Source organism: Balaenoptera ricei, chromosome 1, assembly GCF_028023285.1.
Source record: "Balaenoptera ricei isolate mBalRic1 chromosome 1, mBalRic1.hap2, whole genome shotgun sequence".
Taxonomy (NCBI): Eukaryota; Metazoa; Chordata; class Mammalia; order Artiodactyla; family Balaenopteridae; genus Balaenoptera; species Balaenoptera ricei.
Genome location: NC_082639.1, coordinates 174467021 through 174488978, shown reverse-complemented (window position 1 = coordinate 174488978; position 21958 = coordinate 174467021). Strand labels below are relative to the sequence as shown.

The following is a 21958-nucleotide window of genomic DNA, read 5'->3' as shown; positions in this document are numbered from 1 at the left end:
ATTGCTCTTCCCCTGTTTATCTAGCTCCTTTTCATCTTTCAGGTCCAGCTCAAACATCGTTTATTCCATGCACTCTATCTTAGGTATCACCCCAACTCCCTCCGTAGTCGTTCCTGTCACATCACCTCATTTTATTTCCTGTTTGCCCCCTATTACCAAGTATAGTTATTTTATTTTGGCTATTTGCATAGTCTTGTTTTCTTTCACTAGAATACGAGTTTCATGCTTCAGGATTTTTTCAGTCTACCAGTAGACTTCAAAAAATTTCTTTTCTATTTGACTTAGCCTGAGTTGGTTTCTGTTGCTTACAGACAAGAAACCTGACTGATATTTGTACCAGAAGTGGTTGCAGGCAACAAACACTCAGAGAAATAGCAGAAATTTGGGATTAGTATTCTGGTCTAGGAAATGGGGTATTTTTATTTGTTTAGTGTAGTTTTAATTAACAAACAGTTACATGGTTCTTATTACATACTATTTACAGAAATTATTTTATCTAATCCTCAGAATGACTATGAGGTAAGCTTTATTATTAGCTCCCTTTTACAGATAAGGAAACAGGCACATAAAGGTTAAACAACTTGTCCAAGGATGCAGAGCTAGTGAGTAGCTATTTCATTTCATTTGGTATTGAAGGCAGGGAAAATTCTAGTATTATTCAGGAATTGAAGTCTGGTAATCCATGGGATGCAGCTTTGAAGAACTAATGAAACCATTACCTATAATTACTTTGAATATGCTGTGTACTCAGGGCCAGCTTTAGGGTCATGTTGCCACTGCTGCAGAAAAATGAGGGAGTTCAGTGTCTACTGGATTGAGTGGACAGCTTGAAGAAAGAAAATACAAGCTCTGAATTTGTATTTTCAGCTAAAGATGCAGACTAAAACTTATAGACATTATATAATTGAGCTCACATAATTTCTTATATCTATCAGCCTTAGGGCTGAGATAGTTCTTGACACTATAAATTCAGCCCATGAACATTAAACATTTAAAAATTAAACATTATTTCCAGGTTTCCTATTTGAGAGATAATCTGTTGATCAGGAAGGGGTGAGATCAGTTATCCCAAATTACCCTTCACGAAGTTTCTTCAAGGAAAGATTCTGCTCCTGAGTGGTGCTGTGGCAGTCCAAAGGAAAGATGAGGGTTTGAGGGGAGGAATATTTGTTTGGGTGGGTGTTTTATAATTAGAATTATATAATATAAAACATGTGCTATATATTCTATTTTAATTTCTTATTTAAGACTCATATAAATGCATTCTGTGTAAGTTGATTGGCTCTTAAAATGGTCATGCTTAATGTTGAAAGTTAGGAAATTATATTTTTAAGAAGCATTTTGGAGAATATACTACCCTTTCCAATTCTGGGGGTGGGATAAGAAGGAATAGTATTTTTGTGAGAGCTCTCTGTCCCCTCCTCTGCTCTCCAAGTACAGACACAGCCATCCCCGTATTTTTCCTAGAGTCTCCTACTCTGTTGGTAGGATTAGCCAGAAACAATTTAGTCCTACATTCCAAAATATGATGTGTTACAGCAGGGGTCAGCCAACTGCATCCTATAGGCCAAATCCAGCCTTTTGGTGTGTTTTTCTATGGCCCTGAGCGAAGAAAGATTCTTTAAAAATGAATATCCAACAGTATAGAGCCTGCAAAGCCTAAAATATTTACTCTCTAGCTTTTTTACGGAAAAGTTTGCTGACCTCTCTGTTTCACCATACTTGTGCGGCATACAGAACAGTCAAGGACGCTGCCCCTGTATAGGTTACCTGATCAAGAGTTTCTCCTTAGGGAACTGATTATATAGCCTTCTCTTTTGTTGTTTGTAGCTTAAGTAGAATTTGAACATGTCTGGTAAGAATCTCCTAATTATTCACTGTTCCTTTTTGTTTACCTCTTAATTACAAAATAGCAATAGCTTTTCTGTTTCAGCTGAAACTGCTGTGTAACAAATCATCCCCACACTCAGTGGCTTAAACTAACAAGCATATATTATTTCTCATGAGTCAGGTGGTCACCTGGGGGATTAGTTGATTTAATCTGACCTCAGCTGGGAGCAGCTCTGCTCTATGTATTTCTCATCTTCCTTCTCGTATCAGCCTGGGCAAGTCCTTCTCATGGTGATGGCAGAAGTTTAAGAGAGTAAGCTGAAACACAGCAAGGCCTCTTGATGACTAACATGGGACTGGCATATACTGTCACTCTGAACTCATTCTGTTGGCCAAAGCAAATCACATGACTGGATGCCCGAAGAGTGAGAACTGTACCCTATCCTCAGTGGGAGAATATTGGAAAGTTACCTGGCAAAGGTTGTGAAAATTTGGAGTTAGTAATTCAGTCTGTCATAGTTTGGTTTATTTCAGGATATACTCTGCAACCAGCATTGGGAGCTGGGTTACAACTCAGATATTTTAACTCATCCTGCTGTTATACGCATCAAAGATCTGGACAGCAAGGAATCATTCCTCAGAAGTCATTCTGAGTATAGGTGTCAGGAGCACAAGGACCCTGAATTTCTTCAACTTAGCTAGTATGTATTTAGTGTCTTTTTTGTGCCTAACACCATATTAACTTCTGGGGCTTAAGGAGCTTTAGGTCTAACAGTGAAAACAGACCATGGACAGGACTTAAAAGGTGGTGTGATAGTTCAGTAACAGAAGTTTTTACTACATATAAAGATAGCAACAGAAGAGAGGGGTAATCAACTCTGCTTTATGAAAAGGCATAGAAAGCTTTGTTGAGAAGGAGATTAAATTTTGAGTGTTAGACAAATCCACAGTCCTTACAGAACAAGTTCAGGTAGAGAAGTATTTTTTGTAGGAAATATTATAGCAATCTGTTAACTGTTGGAAATTAATTATAGTTAAAATCTCTTGTTTATGCTCGGATAATAGAAAAGTCTCTGAGAGCCAGTGAATAACTTTGTATTTACCACCTTCTTGCATTATTTACTGCAGTAGTTTTCAAACTTTGGCCTGTCTCAGAATCACCTGGAGGACTTGTTAAAACACTGATTGCTGGATTCCACTCCCAGAGTTTCTTATTCAGTAGGTCTGGAATAGGGTCAGAGAATTTGCATTTCTAACATGTTCCCAGATGATGCTGATGGGGCTGGTCCAGGGACAACACTTTGAGAACTATTGCTTTATTGAATCTTTCCTATGTATCTGGCACTCTGCAATGTGGTGAGTGTGCAAAGGTAAAAAGAAAACATCCCTGCCCGCAGATTGCTCGCGGTAGGGTGGCTGGGACGAAGAAGTGAATGTGTAATGACAGCGCAGTGGAATGGATGCTGAGCTGCACGGAAGTACAGTTTGCTGTGGAAATACGCCAGCGGGCCACTAACGCAGACTGAGGCTGCAGGCTGCACGTGTGTGTAAAACACAAAAAATCCTTTCACCCTGAGCTGAGTTTTTACAAAAATCAGAAAGTAGTAACAAATAGAGAAATGACCGTGAGTCATGCTTTGCGTGAGGTTCGTAAACGGAGTCGTCTTCGAAGTTGCCTTCAAGAAATTTCTGATCAAAATTTTTTAGACAAGCTTTTGGTGGTGCAGGTGGGACAATGTATGTCTGAATTAGTTACCTTGCAAATAAAAATTATCCCCTTCTTTTGCTAATTTGTTCTACTCATCTTCAGCTATTGTTAAGATGCCAGTTAGATAAAGATGTTACATTCTACGTTTTCACGAAAAGAGCGAGAAATTTTATTTATGTCAGAATGCAGACAAAACTAGACAAGAGCAGGAACAATCAGAGCTGGGGAAACAGGGTTCCTTAGGCAGCTTTACCCGGGACTTGAGGTGCTGAGCCTGCAGCGGAACAGTCAGCTACTCAGTGCGATTGTGGGCTAGCGTGAGACTAGGAGACAGAGTGACATCTCTGCCTTGAGAAGGGCACTGGGGAGGAATGCAGTGGATATTAGGTCATGGATTCAGGCGGGGCTATAGATAGCTCCTGCTTGGGCATGGTGAGGTGGGTGAGGGAATGGGCAGGAATTGATTAGAGGTGTACCTACAGTGGGAAGCTGCTAGGTCAACTGGCTAAGTTATATGCCCAGCCAATGAAAGAGTGAACCTGACAAGTATTTGGGCTGGTTTAGAGAAACAGAGCTATACTCATGAGGTTGTTTGTCTTGGCATTGAAGACATTCTGCCATTTTAATGAAGCAGTCTTGGATTGTGTTGTCCTCTCAACCCACAGGGGTAACACCCTTTCAGGAGTAATGGTCTTTGGGGCTCCTGGCTATCTAACCACTTGTATTTGTTTTAAACCAAAAGCATATACCTAAAGCTACGCAGAACATTTCATTTTAAATGGTTGTATTCCCACTGGCCAAGGGAGCTGAAGTCAAGTAGAAATTATGAACAGAATGCTCAAAATGCTTTAAAATCGTGTAGTACAATCTATTTTCATTGGAGATGAATTACTGATGAAAATTGTTTGTAGTTTTTTAAACTATCCTTTTATAATGTAGTTTAATTAACCGTGAAACCTTGTAACCTTTTTCTCAGCATACATCTGTGGATGGATATACTGAGCCCCATATCCAGCCGACCAAATCAAGTAGCAGACAGAACATCCCTCGGTGTAGAAACTCCATTACGTCAGCAACAGACGAACAGCCTCACATTGGAAATTACCGTTTACAAAAAACAATAGGGAAGGGAAATTTTGCCAAAGTGAAATTGGCAAGACATGTTCTAACTAGTAGAGAGGTAAGTTTTCATGATTCCTTTTAATATTTACTTAGACCTCTCCAGAGTCTAGTTACAAAAGCTTTCCTACAGCTGATTCTGGGAATAAGTAACAGTTGCAATATGGTAAACACTGGGATATGTGTGAATGGAATTTATGTAGATAGAGTTATCTATACATGGCACAGAAGAATTGTCCTTATGTATTAGCATCTCATAAATCAGATATGCTACAGATGAGGTTTTCTCAGACTTCTGTCTTTCATTATATGGCTTCTGTAAAAATTTCTGATTTTTACCCGACCCCACGAACCGGGCTAGGATAACTTCTTATTAATTACTGCTTAAGCTGTAGTGAATACAGGAGCAGGAAATGAGGTTGTACATGTGAAACTTATATAGTGTTATAAACCACTGTTACCTCCATAAAAATTTTTTTAAATTACTGCTTGAGGTAAATTAGGTATAAATATGTAGAAAGTCACCCACTAATTTTTATCTATTTAGAAACCACATTGAGCAAGGATTATACAGATGTTTTTCTCAGATAATAAGAGAATCGGGTTTCTAAAATCCCATGTGTTTCAAATCAGATGTATTTATATAGCAAAATTTGTTTTTAAAACAATAATATATTCAATAATTTATATAATAAAGACTAAAAATAGTTAAACATCTAACATTCTATATTATATAATGTTTACTGGATCCAGTTAGGACATTAGGAAAAATCTGTCATAAAATGTTTTTGTTAAGTTTCCATTTTGTTCTATACATAATATTATTGTCACTTACAGTTAAATTTAGTCCTCTCTCTCCATTTTGACCCTAGGAGCTGTTGGGACACAGGATGTATTAGACACAGACTTAAGAGGACATTTAAATCCGTTTTGTTAGTTTGCTGTATGGAAGTTTGGGTGTCCAATCTCTCTACCCACATAATACTTAACTTACTAAAAGTTTATAAGCCTCTCCCCTCTGATAATTGTAACTTATCAAGATCATGAGTAAAAGATTAAGATAGAGATGATTTTTACTTTAAAAGGGGAAACCTGGAATAACTTTAACAAAGGTGTAATTTCATTGACTCAGAATCAAATAGGTTAAAGACTTGGGTCAATAGAATATATTCTAAGGCTGCCTAATTATCAAAACTTTACCATCCAATTATGTGAACACCAAATATAGCTAAATTATATCTAGTTAGGAATGAAACAAAAGATGTTTTCCTTATAAATTTTATTCATTAAGATATGTATTCTCAAATATATTTTAATGATTCTCTTTTTCTTAGGTTGCTGTGAAAATAATAGACAAAACTCAGCTAAATCCTACCAGTCTACAAAAGGTATTTAATTATTTTAATAGTAAGTAATTAGAATACGAGTTTATTAATTAATATATGATACTCTGTAAAGTCAGTTATTTTAAATTTCCTGTTAGGTACAATACTACATTTCATCAATATATGAAGAAAATATTTGATATAAAACATAATATTTACATTTAATAATATTTTAAAAATGTTTATCAAGTGTTTGTTTGAAAAATATCTGCTACTCAAATGCATGTACCATATCAGAGGAACTTATGTCTTTTAATTCAGTAGAATACAATTTTTCATATCAAATATTTTGAAGTAGTAAGGATTCTGCTTTATTAAAAATCAACTCGTGATTCTGTTGTCCATAGGTGGGTTTCCTTTTATTGCTTCACTTGCTTTTCTTCCTTCTTCCACAAGAACTAGTCTTTCAGCTAACTTACAATAAAAGATACGACCATTTCTTCAAAGGGTGAAAATATAAAGCAGGAGAGGGACCAAAAAAAGCAGTTAGGATGGGAATTGACCTGGTAAAGCTGTTTCATGTTGCTTCATTAGTTATTTACGTGGGAAAATTTTCTTAGATACACATATTAGTACTTTAAAAATGAAGCAAATATTTTAACATTTATGTCATATGTTTGTATATAGCTCACTATATAATATTTATGTATAATACATATATATATATAAAGTACATTATGATTTTTATTAGAATATAATGGGATCGTGGTCACATATGTAAGTGTGATGTAAATAACTTTGGATTTCTAAAACAGGATTTTATAAGAAAATTTTAGTATAGTATGTTTAACTACACCTGCTGTGATTCTACCATTAAATTAAAAATTTGGGTCCGTGATATTAAGACTTTCCACTTGTCTCAGTGCCAGATAACTCAGTTTATTTTATATATTTCTACTTAGAGATCTGTCTTTGTACTTACTGAGATTCCTTTTAAATTTGACAACCAATATAATTTTTCATAGCATTAGTATTTCTCATCTGTGAGAACATGAAAGGTTTGCTGGGTTTTTTTTCTCTCTGAGTATGAGATAATATACTTTATTGGATGTTCTTTGGGAGAAACTTGCAGCACCCATCTTTCAGCTAATCATGATTTAGTGGTATGCGTTATAAAAAGGCATCCTCCCTGGGCAGACGAGTTATCCAAAGGTGCTGTGTTTTCCTGGACTAGAGCCACAGTGGGGCAAGTTTTTGCCTCCCCTTCTCCTGGAAACCCTTTTACAGTGCACAGACTGCATACCAGCCCAGTGGCCCTGTCCGTGGCCCACCTAGCCTTGTCACTTTTCCTAGGCTAATCTGTGGGTTACTCTGGCAAATTAAGTGATTTTAAGTGACATTTAGAACTAGTCCAGGCCTGTTGTGCTCGTTGGAGGCACAGTAATGTGACCCCCACTCTGTCTTTCCCAGGGGGGGACCAGAGAAGGTTGTAGAACCAAAGTCACACTTATTGAAACATGCGGACATGCAGACATGAAGGTGGACTGTTATTCAGATAAAAAATATACTTGTTGATGTAATTTCTATTATAAATTCTGCTAATCTTGCTGATAAATTGTTGCTTTTCCAAACAGGCATATAAAAAATAATGGCAATTTTGTTTTCTTTAATCTGTAAAAATAAAAGCAAAGGAAAGATTGAAATTTGCTAAATGTAGCCAGTACACTGTGTGTATTTTGTTGTTTTCAAAATAATTTTTATTTGTGTTCATAGATTCGCTTTTTGTTAAAAAGTTTGGAAAAAAAACAGATCGAGGCTTGCTTAGTTTTCGTGCATTGTAGAACGTTCAACATTTGGCCTTACCCATTGAATGCTGGGAGCATCTCCCAGTCAGTCAAATCTAAAAAATAAAAATGTAAAAAAACGGAATTAAAAGTAATCATTTTTTTTTCCTTAGCATTGACAGTCAAGTCCTATAGGTAAAAAATAGCACAATGGCTCTCCATGTCTTAGGTGTGCTTGTTAAAAGGGAGATAATGGCAGCACATACATTTACAGTAAGGATTCATTTTAATCTCATCTCAACACAAAAGTGTTTGGTTAAAACTTGTTCTGGACTTGGTCTGAATTTAAGCTGGTTCCCCTCCTTTACTCTCTTTTGTGTATAACATATTTATAGGAAATATTACTTTCCTTTGTCAACATCAGTGGTAGATAAAAGTAATCTAAATTTGATACCCCAACTGTTCCAAACTTCTAAAATATAAAGTTCTTAAAAACAGTTTGGTCTTTGGAATTGTTAAGCATCTTTGGCTCCAACATTGTTCACGTAATATGCTCATATTATTTGTATTACATATTTTAAATTAATGGAATCCAATTTAATAAGTTTTCATACTTTAAGAGCTATTTGACATACATGCTATATTTCCTTCTTCCTCTTTGGAGCATGACTCCCACCTCATACATTAGTGGGTTTTTAGACCAGGGTCTATGAACTATACTCGTGATTCTTGGGTATCTTTTAAGCAACCTGTTACTGTTGGAGGAAAAGCAGAATGATGAAGCAATTTTATTCCTAGTTCACATACTTGAAATGTAAGATTAGTTATCGTTTCCTCTGAAATTCCACCAAGTTTGAAACTTGGACACATTAGTTTATACACAGATGACAGAGTTTGTGTAGCTTGTCTCAGATCCCAGTCACCAGGGTGCAGTTTATCTGTCTTCTGTGTATTGCTTGCTAATTTGCGTTTTCTATTGTTTTACTGTGTTGCATTGTATTTCAAATTCACAAAAATAACGGTTCAGAAGTGATTTGCTGAATAGTAAAACCTGTAATGAAAACAGAAACAAGACTACTACAACTCATTAAATAATAAAGAGGAGTGCTGCATCCCAGTTATAAAGAACGAAAATCCTTGTGACAGTGATTTTACACAAGCAGGGCAAGTGTAAAAAAATTTCAATAACCGACATCTGGAAATTAGGCTTAAGTGAATGATCCATTTACTGCTATTGTCTAGTGTGTTACCTGTTGTGTAAAATGTTGTCAAATGGTGACCTAAGCCATTTATACCTTAATGAGTTTTCAGATAAAGCCCGGAGACCTCTCTGGTAAGCTAGTTAAGTTTTCCAGAACATCTGCAAAATAATCTTTATCATGTTGATGAATCTGGTCACTAAAGGTAGAGCAGAGGACAGAACCATGGAAGCAATTCAGAATTACATTTCTTGTAGCAAATTATCAAGAAACCAAACTTGTAAAAGGAATCGTATAATTATTGACAAATATTTTTGATCAAGGAGAAAGCAGAAGCTTCTTGGCAATATTCCTTAACAAATCTCTCTGTTGGACATAGGTTGAAATACCAGTTACTCTCACATATGTGTGCTTGATAGCATATTTCACTTTGTAGCTGCACAAAACCACTTACGTGCTGAGTACTTCTTCCATACAGTTCTTTTTATGTGTGTGGATCATTTGAAGGAAAAGTCTTGACCAATTCTTTTGTGGATCAGTGAAAACCTAAGTGAAAAGAGAAGGGTTAGCATTTAGTGAGCTGGGTTGTAGACTGCAGAAGTTGTCTTTGAATCATTACTGAATTTTTTAATATATATACTGCAAGGAATGATACTGCTATGTGAATAGATAAGTTCATACCTAATGCCCAGTCACTCATTGCTTCATTCTCCATGACATCTGCGGTCAGTAACATAACCTCTGATCTTGATTTGGTTTTAAAGGAATACTGAAAACAGGGACTATCATAAAATCTTGGCTATTGAAAGATGTCTCTTCAGCATACAGTGTGGAGAATTGGTGGGAAGTATATCTTTCACACTGAAATACAATGGATTTGAGGGAGAAGTTGTTCAAACAAGTTTCTTTTAAAAGGTGATATCAATAATGTTAATGTCTAGCTAAAATATCAACAGTTTAAATGTTGAAGATAAGATAACCAGATTTTCTGGAAAGACCAAACTGTATTTCAAGCAGTTCACTGACCAAAAATCTGACTTTTCTAAACCCTGTTTTACCCCTCATTAGTTATTGGACAAAGGGTTCAATGACATATTATTGGGCAAGTTTAACATACAGATGTTACATCCAAATATGAAGAATACCTTCCAACGCAAGCATATCCAAAGAGTATATTAAGAACCCATTGCTATTACCCCTCAAATTGCAACTTCCAGTCTTCTAACCTTTTAGTGTGATTAGATCAGCAGCCTAGAATTTGTCTGAGAGCTGTGCATAGTCTGCTTGGAGAAATGCTTTTGTAAGGTTGGGTCCAGTAATTAATCTGAGTGCCTCTGACGCATCACCCAATGCTTTGTTCCTTCCCCCAATCAATGATTGTGACTTAGGATTTTTTAAATTTAATAGAAATAAAAAGTAAAAAAAAAAAAAAAAAAAAAGTAAAACTAGAAATGGAAACTGTCTTGTGGTTCAAGCTACACGTCATGGAGCCCAATACATGTGTTCATTAATTAATTCTTAATCTAACAAGTATTTATTGAAAGAAGATTATATTTCTCCTTACGTTTTCCTCTGCATTTTTGGCTCCTCCTTTTCTGTTTCCTTTAAGTGGACTCATTGTCCTCTTTGTGGGCCACTCAGTGTTGGAGATTCACAAGACACGGTCCTAGGACTTCTCTTTCTGTATTCTCTTCCTAGGCTGTCTCAAAGGTAACTCTGGTTTAAATTATCACCGGTAGGCAAACTCACAAATTTATATCTTCAACTCAGACCTCCCCTACGTTTGCTTGTAATCCCTCAAAGATAACCCAAACTTATTATGTCCAAAACTGAACTCACGATCTCCACCCCACCTGCTTGGTACATGCCCACCTAGTGCTCTTCCAGTGTCCTCTCTCAGTGAATGACACTGTCCCCAAGTTGTGCAAGTCAGAAACCTCAGAGTTATCCTTGACTCCTCCCTCTCCTTCCTTCTCACCATCTAATCTGACCTTGAGTTGTGCTGATTTTATTTCTTACATATCTTTTGAGAATGTTTGCTTTTGTCTTTTTCCGTCATGATCCTCTAGACAGTACTACTATTATCTCTCCCTTGGACTACCCCAGTAGCCTTCTAACCCGTCTTTCTGCACTTTGCATCCCTACACACACACACACACACACACACACACACACGGATGCACACACACAGAGTTTAAAAAGTCATCAAGGATGCAAAATATGTCTGATTATGTCATCCTTCTATTTAAGCTTTTAGGTAGCTTTCCCTTTTTTTTGTAGTCTAGAAATCAAATTCATTAACATGGTGTACAGGCCCTACTTTCTTCTTCTACCCCATGGTCCACCAACTCTCCCCAGCTTCTCCCTGCTCTCCTCATCCCCTACTACTCCAACTTCACTGACTTTCTTTCATCTGCTCCTATTCCTACTCTTTATTCTAGCTACCAGGACTTTGCAGTTTTTCACCCCACGCTATGCATAATCCTTTATCACTCCCTCTTCACGTAATTCTTACTCATTTTTCACATTTCAGCCTTAGAGTCATTTCTTCAGGGAAAGCTTCCTGTCTCAACAATAGTGTTAAATCCCCCTGCCCTTCTTAAAATTAAGCACTCATAACCAAGAATTATTTATAAACAATCTTCATAAACAATCACTTTAGTTTTTATTTGTTTTGGTTTGAGTAGTACTGTTTGGATTTTGCTTTTTTTTGACCGCATCACGTGGCATGCAGGATCTTAGTTCCCCTACCACGGATCGAACCTGTGTCCCCTGAAGTGGAAGCACGGATTCTTAACCTCGGATTGCCAGGGAAGTCCCTGCATTTTGCTTTTGATTCTTGTATTCTGGCTCTGACTCTGAAGACCTGTTTTAATTGCTTGGTCTTTTTTGGCTGTAAAGCATACATCTATTTCTGTATTCTCAAGAAAGTATATAATATTTTCTGAAATAGATATGGAAGAATTTTCTCTTGGAAATGGAGGAAGCTAGAAATCTTTAAATCACCTATAAATTTTAGACTAACTGTCTGGCTGTTTTAAAAATCATATTTGCATTTAGTTATTTTGAGTCATACTCCTGTTTTTTCTAAGTTCAGTTTGTTGATACAGTACACTAGTCTATTTTTAATTTTTGGATGGAGACTTCACAACATCTTTCCCATTTAAAAAAACTTGCTTTCTCATGATATTTATTTATTGGACTAAAAGTTTCATTTCTAATCATTTTTTTTTACAAGATAAAATTCTACAGATGCAGTTGAAGTCCTGTGTGCCATTTCTTGGTTCTATTCCTATATTTTTCTACCTAGAAATAACTACTATTCTGAATTTGGTCTTATTCCCATTTATTTTTTTAAAAAAAATTTCACATGTGTATCTGTACATGAAATACTATGTATTATTTATTTTTAAACTTTCTATTCTTCTGCAGCTTGCTTTTTTCATTTAGCATTGTCTTACAGTTTTATTCGTGTTAGTCTATATAGTCTAGTTCATTTATTTTCACTGTTATTATATGCCATTGTACAAATAAGCCACAGTTTACCCATTTTCTTATTAATAGATATCTACTACAGTTAGTTCATTTCTGTTAGATTATATTTAGATTGTTCCTGTTGTTTTAGTGTTTCTTTTTTTTTCCAGTTAGCTTTTTGTTTTTGCTATTACAGACATTGCTGCAATGATTCTTATTATGTATATCTTTTCGTGAAGATGTATAGAAGAGTATATCTCTCCAAGTAGAATAAGGTTGAAGGGCATGCATATCCTCAACTGCATTAAATAATGTCAAATTGCTCTTCAAAGTGGCTGCACCAATTTCTACTTCTGCTAACATTGTATGCGATTTACTTTTGCTTCACATTCTTGTCAGCACTTTATATTATCAGATTTCTTAACTTTTGCCAACCTTATAGAAGCAAAACGGTATCTTGTTTTAATTTCCATGATTTCTTTATAGTGAGATTGGACATCTTTTCAAATTTAATCTCTTTTATGTTTAGTATCTTCTCTCTGAAATTATATGATTTGGTATCTCAAACAATTTTATTTACCTAGCACCAACTTGAGCCCAAAGTTGTACAAGGCCTTGGGAAAGACTCTAGTACTATAAACTTGGTACCAGTTCATAAGAAATAAGAATCTTATAATTCATGTACGAAGACAAATTTTGGCAAAGCGGCACAGCCTATTATTTTGCAATGAATAACTGACTATAAGTTGTCAAGTTTGGAAGTAACACTAAACAATCATTTTATTTTTTTAGTTAGAAATCATCAATATATACTTATTTAATTATGTTCAGATTTCTTTTTCTGAACTACTGTTTCATGGGAAGAACTTAAGAAATTAGCCTAAGTTGTTATACTGGTACTAGCAATAACTTTATAAAATATTTTGGTGTCCCAATACGATGTCTCAAGTAAAAGAGGAGTGAAATGGTGATCCTAGAAATTAAAAAGCTGCGAGTTTAATCTATAGGATTCTGTTAATATAGCTCCATGACTGGCGTCTCCGAGACAAAGTCTAGACAAGGTCCTAACTATCTCTTGGAGCTGAACGTCACCTGCAGGGTACAGCACAGGACCCACACTCCACATTAATAGGCCAGTAAACTGCTGTCAGAGATATAGGTCGAATTTTTACAGAGTTTACGGTGAAGGCAGAGAAGACCTTCTGCCCCTCCTCAAACCCAAATCAGAGCAAAGTACTTGAAAGGCCAAAAAGGTTGTGTTAAAAGGCACAGACAGGGCTTCCCTGGTGGCGCCGTGGTTGAGAATCTGCCTGCCAATGCAGGGGACACGGGTTCGAGCCCTGGTCTGGGAAAATCCCACATGCCGCAGAGCAACTAGGCCCGTGAGCCACAACTACTGAGCCTGCGCGTCTGGAGCCTGTGCTCCGCAACAAGAGAGGCCGCGATAGTGAGAGGCCCGTGCACCACGATGAAGAGTGGCCCCCGCTTGCCGCAACTAGAGAAAGCCCTCGCACAGAAACGAAGACCCAACACAGCCAAAAAATAAATAAATATATAAAAATTAAAAAAAAGAAAAGCACAGACAAACGTCACCCTCCTTTTATGAGCTCAGTCTACTATGACTTTGATGACAGCCTGGAAGAGCTCTCCTGGGGGGAACAAGCTTGACCACAGCCTTTGTCAAGCTCCCTGTGGCCACAGAGTTGTTCCCCATCTGCCTCAAGATCAAGGAAGTAGTGAAGAAGTCCTGTGACACTGATGAGTCCAAGGGCAGCACGGTGAGCAGGGCTGGTAGAGAGAGGATGATAGGTTTTCGGCCCCTGGCTTTGCTGCTTTGAGAGTAAATAGAATGGGGATTGTCTAAGCCATGTCCACTTCACTACTTCTAAATAGAACAGATTTTTCTACCATCAAAAAAATGTAATAATAGGCAGAAGGAATGGAAGAGGTAGGAAGGAACAGAGTAGTTGAGAGAAGAAATAATTAAGGCAGATATATATTGATTAACACTAATGGAGTTTGCCTAATCCTGACCCTGAGCTCTAACCAGGAAGGACTGAACTGGAAAGTAAATACCTGTCCACAGAATTGAGGATTGTTCACTAACTTCAGTTATCTAGAACAAAGCCAAGAACCAAGGAGGAAACACTAGAGGCCGCTGAACAACTAGAACAGCTGTCACAAAGTCCGAACAGTGAAGTCCCTGCCATTTAGTCATAGAAGACCCATCTCAAGCCTTCTCTCTGCACTTAACTTGTTTAATTCAACACACAATCTTAACAAACTCTGGCCTTAATTTTCAGCTGACAGCAAAATTGAAACAGTAGTTTGAAAGGCATTAGTGAATTCAGAGCCCTCCTGCTAAATTTGGGTATGCTAGGAACATTATGATGTCACAGTTTAAAAATGAGAAAGGAAAAATAGGACTAAAAATTAGAATCAGGAACTCAGATAGTAGTGTGGGCCTATTTAATATGTTCACAAACTTCTGTTTTCCTTACTTGTGCCTGGACATACGATACATACAATAATTGACTTTTTTTTTTTTTTTTACAACAACTCTCCATCTCAGGGTAAACTTCTTATCTTGGTCTAAATGTTCAGCTCTCCTTTCCCCCTCACCTCTTTCCCCCTTTCCTAAGGAAGAGCAAGTATGGATAAGGTTGCCATCCTTGCTGGTAAGGGTCTCTTCTGGGTGAAAAGACCAAATATGTATAAGGAGCTCACTGTCTCTCCCTCGTCTGCTCCCTTTAACTCAGTGGGCTGGTGCAGAAGACTTTGACGTTAGTCCAGTCTCTTTCCTCTGTGCAACCAACTAGAATATTAGAGTTTAGGAAGAGGTTATGGGGAGTCATGAAGAGGAAGAAACATCACAGCGCTTTACTGAATCCACGTGCTAGTACTATTCAATTGGCCCCGATTTTCTAGATTTAGAACGTTAATGACAAACCTGGCTGACAGTTCAAGTGTTTCCATCGGAGTCAGGGTGATTGACGGGGCAGGATTCTGGCATTTCATTGTCCCGAGTCAATGTACCACTTAAAACCCCCTCACCACTTCTTCCATCAGCAGCCACTCTTCCTCTTTCCACAACTGCTTGTCACTTTTAGCCAGCACACACTCAGCTTATACACACATTCATGCCGTTGCTTGTTTTTATAGTTTTTTCTCACTCCTTGTCAAAATCTACTGAGGGATAAAATAGATAACCAACCAGGACCTACTGTATAGCACAGAGAACTATACTCAGTATCTTGTAATAACCTATAATGGAAAAGAATCTAAAAAAGAATATATGTGTATATATATGTATGTGTGTGTATAACTGAATCACTTTGCTGTACACCTCAAACTAATACAACATTGTAAATCAACTATATCTCAATACAAATTTTTTTTTTAAAAATGCTGAAGGAGAGGAAACTATGGATAGAACAATGTATTCAAGACATTGAGATGTAGGAACCCGATGACAGTATATTATTGTTTTAACTGGAATAAGAAATTCCTTTCTGATGAGAAAGGGATGGTATTTCTCTGGCTTCATCTCCAGATGGAAGTGGAGTGGCCTTCTGTTCAGGTACTGTTTTTGTTAAGTGTCCCACTTTTCACAGGACGATTTTAACACTGTTCCCCAGCTCATCTCGGTTCTTTGTAGAACAGAAGAGCTACATTCTAGACTCCAGTCAAGGACTAAACTCATGAATTCAGCACCACTCAATCAAGTAAACAAACAAAAGACAGTGTTTATAGGGGAATGCCTGAAGGATGTGTAGCTGTCCGTTCCTTTAGATTACTTATTCTCAAACATGGAGCTGCCAGTATGTTTTAATTAGTGATCAGATGTGTCTCAACCAGTTTGCTTCTAAGAATAAACTACTGAACTGGCCGATAACGTCATAAAAATTAACAAGAATAAATTCAAGATTACCCATGTGACAATTTTGTTCTCACTCTGTTGCAATTTGATGTTCTTTCTTGAGACAGAAGAGAAAGAAGATAGAATGAAGGAGCCAGTGTGGCATACTAATGCTACAACTTAATGGGCCACACTTCCTGGAGGTACCTATGCCAGTTACAAAGTAAGGCAGAAGCCCTCTTCCATGGGGCAGTAAGGACTGGTAATCGAAAAAGTAGGTTAAAGTGAGGAATTATAAAAATTACATAAGCATTTAACATTTAAATTGAGCACATAAATATACATTCATCAACCAATCTTTTCATTTAGGTGCAAAGCTTTTTTTTTTTTTTTTTTTTTCTCTTTTAAGTTTGGGTCTACTGATTGGCTTTGTTTATCTTGTACAAGTCATACTTGTAAACCCATGTTTGCTGCTATTTCTAATTGGTTTCTTATTTTAATTAATGGAGAATTTAAAGACTCCCGGGAAGTGATCTGAGAGCAGAATCCTAGATTTTCTTTTAATCTTTTACAGTCTTCTTGCCCACACCTAACAGGACAGCAATTTCTTTAACAGCTCTTATCTAGTATTTAGAAAGTATTCAATTTGGTTTGTTTTGTTAAACAGCATACTTGTCCTTCATTGGTTTATGTAAATTTAATCTTGTTGGACAGACCTTAAGGCAACGCCAGTGATCCCTGCCTTCTTGTGTTCACACCTTTGTACAATCACTTCCCTTTGAGTGTGAGCGGGATCTGTGACTGGTTTCTAACCAGTAGAATTAGGAAAAGGTGATGAGAATTCACTCTCACAATCACATTATGTTATATAAGACTGTCCTGCTAGCCAACTTGCTCTAGAGATTATCCTTGCTGGCTTGATAAAGTAAACTGCTGTGTTGGAGAAGCTTACTTGGCAAGACCTGTGAGCAGTCTCTAAGAGGTCAGGGCAGCCTCCAGGAGAGCCAGCAAGAATCCAGGGCCCTCAGCCCTAGGGCTGTAAAGAAATGAATTCTGCCCACAGCCTGGGTTAGCTTGGAAGTAGATTCTTCCCCGGTCGAGCCTCTAGATGAGAGTGCAGCCTGGACAGCACCTTGATGGCAGCCTTGTGAGACCCCCAGCGGAGGACCCAGTTAAGCCGTGACCATGATGCACAGTGAATACTGACACACAGAAACAGTGAGATAATAAATGTGTGTTGTTAGAAGTTGCTGGGGTGTGGTAATTTGTTACTTAGCAATAGAAAACTAATACATTAGTTGAATGACCTATTTGCAGTAACAACTGTAACTGACAGACATGTCTGAAATCTAAATAACCTTTGGTAAGCATGCTGCTTAACCGCGGAAGTGTAGTAGCGCAGGAAGCACCTCGAACAGTGAGCGTTGAGGGTGCACAAGTGTGCTCAGCAGGTTTTGCAGAGGCAATGCCGAGTGACAGTTAGTTTCATGGAGGCCAGTTACAAAGGCTTCTGTACTGTAGTGCTTGTGAGTTGTGACTGTATAGTCACATCTAACAACTTAACAGATAAATAAAATTTTAATAAGAAAGCAACACTCAATGAAGAAAACAGAGGTAGTTCATTTACATGTAAGTATAGGAGAACAAGATTGTTATTGGGGACTTTTCTATTAGAAATACATAATACTACTACTCAGCCATAAAAAGGAATGAAATAACGCCATTTGCAGCAACATGGATGGACCTAGAGATTATCATACTTAAGTGAAGTAAGTCAGAAAGAGAAAAACAAATGCCACATGATATCACCTATATGTGGAATCTAAAAATATGGCACAAAGGAACTTAACTACGAAACAGAAACCGACTCACAGACATAGAGAACAGAATGTGGATGCCAAGGGGGATGGCAGGTGGGGGAAGGGATAGAGTGGGAGTTTGGGATTAGCAGATGCAAATTATTATTTATAGAATGGATAAACAACAAGGTCCTACTGTATAGCACAGGGAATTATATTCAACATCCTGTGATAAACCATAATGGAAAAGAATATGAAAAATAATGTGTGTATATGTATAACTGAATCACTTTGTTGTACAGCAGAAATTAACACAGCATTGTAAAGTAACTATACTTCAATAAATTTTTTAAAAAGAAATAGAGATAATACTAATGAATGCAAATGAAACTTACAATAATGCTACTCGTATTAATAATAGGTCCAAAAACTTTAAAATCTATATAGTACAGCAAAACCAAAATAGGGACTATCTGTATTTATTTTTTTTAAATACATTCCTGGGGTGCAGGGTGGAGATTCAGGAAAAAAGTCAATATTTTTAAATAATAAAGTTTAACATTTAAAAAAATTACTTTAGTTACAAATAAGTATATTTCTTATAAAATGATATTTTAAATGTTTAAATAGACTGTTTTATTACTCAGTGCTTATAAAATGAGTTTATGAAAGCCATGGAAAAATAAGAGGCAGGCATAATATTTGACTTATTTTTCTGGAGAAAAAAAATTCTGCTTATAGTAGAACCTAGGATCAGCAGATTTGTGAGTTATGATTTTATAGTTATATGTAAATTTTATGTGCTCATATTATGTGTGAATTTTACCTGCTAATGTGCCATAATAAGAAAAAAAAAGTTGAAACCAGAAGTACAGATCCTCTGAAAATCTAAACCACAGAGTCTACCTCTGCTGTCAGCCCAAGGAGTCCATGGGCAGAGGTCACCTGATGAGGTGCCCCCTTACTTCCTCTTTGGTTTTCTCAGGGAAGTGAGGGCCTTATTTTTAGGGGGGACGTCAGGTAAGCAGAGTGAGGAGACCCAGGTGGTGTCAGAAACCAAGATAAAAACCCTGAGTGCATTCTGAGGGGACTACCCACCAGGAATACAGGAGACCCCAAAGAGCTCTGCCCTGGCTGCCAATCGTGAGACACGCCGGGTATGGGCGGCATCCCCTCTGTCTTGGTATAGGAGGTCCCCTCAATCCTCCCTCTGAATATTCACAGGAGTGAGATTCCACACTCCCCTCTGCTGACCTGAGGCCACCCAGCTCACACCAAGGCCCTTACCCCTCTGAGACCCCTGAGGAGGAAGTGAGGGTATGTGACTTCCGGCTCCCTCTGCCCAGGGCCTCCAGGGCTGCTCATGGGAAGGACATATTCTCTGACGTCGCTAACTAGAATCTACATGGTATTTGATGAGTATTCCATGCTTACTGCTGTCCACTGGCATCTGGTATTGTTGAGGATTGGAAAGCGTTTGGAAAACGGATAACTGATTTAGAAATGGTCAAATGATCTGAACAGAGGTCTCATCAGAGAAAGTATATAGACGGCAGATAAGCATATAAGAAGATGATCAACACCATACACTATTAGGAGTTGCAAATTAAAACAACAGATACCACTACACACCTGTTAGAATGGTGAAAATCCAAAACACTGACAACACCAAGTGCTGACAAGGATGTGGAACAACAGGAACTCTCATTGCTGGTGGGAATGCAAAATGGTACAGCCACTTTGGAAGGTAGTTTGGTGGTTTCTTATAAAACTAAACATACTCTACTATACCATCCAGTAATCATGCTCCTTGGTATTTACCCAAGTGAATTGAAAACTTAGTCCACACAGACTCTTACACATGGTTTATACAGCTTTATTCATAATTGCTTATAGTCTGATCAACCAGTAGAGGTGATTAAAGAGTCAGGCCCCCCAAACCCCAAGGAAGGTTTTTTTTGGATAAAAGTCATGTGGATGATCATTTAGTTTCATTCCCACAGTGTTTTTCTTTTATTCCTAGTAATGAGTATTCAAATAAATGTTAGTTTTACTGTATATGGTATATTCACATACACACACAAACACACACACACACAGAACCATTTGAGTTCATTAGTTAAAATTGTCCTGGGAACCAAGTCTCAGCAAAATTAGAGTTGGGACTGTGACGTAAATCTCTTATTTGACCAGAATCCTATAGTGTCTTATAAGCAGATAAATGTCTTCAAATAGATGTTTTGATTGGTTCTCTGCTTGAGTGTTCTTTTTTAACAAAATTGTTTGGTTGTTTTCTTTAACAGTTGTTTCGAGAAGTACGAATAATGAAGATATTGAATCACCCTAACATAGGTATGAAATTTATATATACAATTAACGATAAAGTATTTTCCTTAATTTGAGGCTATTTGAAAGGATACAATTTTAAGGATGTTTTATATAAAATGAGAAAAAGTGATAACCTCAGAAAGTGATACTTTGGGTAAAAATAGATTATAAGGAAGTTAACTGAAGGCTACAAATGTAATTTTCTACTACCTTGCTGTCTTCTGCTTGTCACTAAAATAATATATATGACTTGGAGTTAAAGCATATAAATGATTTTTGTATCTCCTTACTAAATCTCTCTAAATAGAGATTGCATGCCATTTAGGTATTTATAAAAAATAATTCCAGATATTTTGATAATAGGCACTTGGGCTTGATCATAGTTTATAAGCAAAATAACTAGTTTGAATTTTAAAGAAAATAGAGTTGATTTCAGTTTTAGTGAATTTACTTCCATAAGTTCTGTTTTTCCCCCATATTTACAAATAAGTTTATTGATTACATATATTATAGTCATTGGATTGTAAGAAGTAAAAAGCAATTCTTCTTTTAATCTGTTTATTTTTGAATCATGTGTTTCTTGCACATTACAAAATCTTATGTTTATTAGAGACACTCATGCAGTTACTTTGGTGTATAATTTCAACTATTTGTCAATACATAAGTCTGATAATTTAGTATTTTTTAACCAGAAACTTTAAAAATATCACATAATTATAAAATTTTTTGTTTCTGTACCAAAGATTATTTAACATTTTTTGATAGGCTCATTATAATAATAGTGTCTTTTTAAGCTTTAATTAAAATTTTATTATTTTGATTTTAAGATTTTCTTTTTTTATTACTTTATTCTAATTAGAAAAGGAATGATTTTTTTAATCCCAGAAATTTAACTGTCTTTTGACCCAGCAGTTGGTTCCAAATCACTTCACAGTAAGTAGTTTTCTTCCATAGTCGTAATAACCCTTGAGAAAAATTTTAAACTTTAAGTTGTAATTAATAATTTTTAGTAAATACTCAAATTTTCCTTTGGTTTAGTGTTACCTTAAATTTTCTTAAAGCATATCCAATATGTGCTCACAACCACAGAGTTATATCTCTAATTTCTTTTTTCAGTAAAATTGTTTGAAGTTATTGAAACAGAGAAGACCCTCTATTTAGTCATGGAATACGCGAGTGGAGGTAAGGATGAAGGGAATGAAAAGTTATCTTTTGATGAGACATATAGAATTATTAATACCAATCATTAACATTCACGTCTTTTTTGATGTTAATGAATCTATAGTTTCATAAAATGCCTTTAAATGGTATCTTAAGGAAAATTCAGTGTTTAGTTTCAAGACCTATTGATCCTACATTTAAAAGTAGGATTTTGGCTTATTTAAAAATTACTTAGGGACATTTTTCAAAACTCTAAATTTGCATTGTTATCTATGAATGTTTCAATTCTTATCTAAATAATATAATATATAATAACATTAGTAGTAGTAGAAGCTCTTGGCTATTAACAGGAAATCTCAAATTCAGAATGTA

The 21958-nt window shown here is 36.5% G+C and overlaps 1 protein-coding gene across 8 annotated transcripts in view; it reads left to right on the top strand.

The window, feature by feature from the left end:
- The window catches only part of MARK1 (microtubule affinity regulating kinase 1), a 144121-nt gene that overhangs the window by 73328 nt on the left and 48835 nt on the right, over positions 1-21958 (top strand). For all 8 annotated transcript variants that reach the window (XM_059942206.1, XM_059942214.1, XM_059942189.1 and 5 more), the window contains exons 2-5: positions 4515-4718; positions 5992-6045; positions 20401-20449; positions 21542-21607. In XM_059942206.1, the coding sequence (XP_059798189.1) occupies positions 4515-4718; positions 5992-6045; positions 20401-20449; positions 21542-21607 (373 nt within the window). The remainder of the gene's footprint in view (positions 1-4514; positions 4719-5991; positions 6046-20400; positions 20450-21541; positions 21608-21958) is intronic.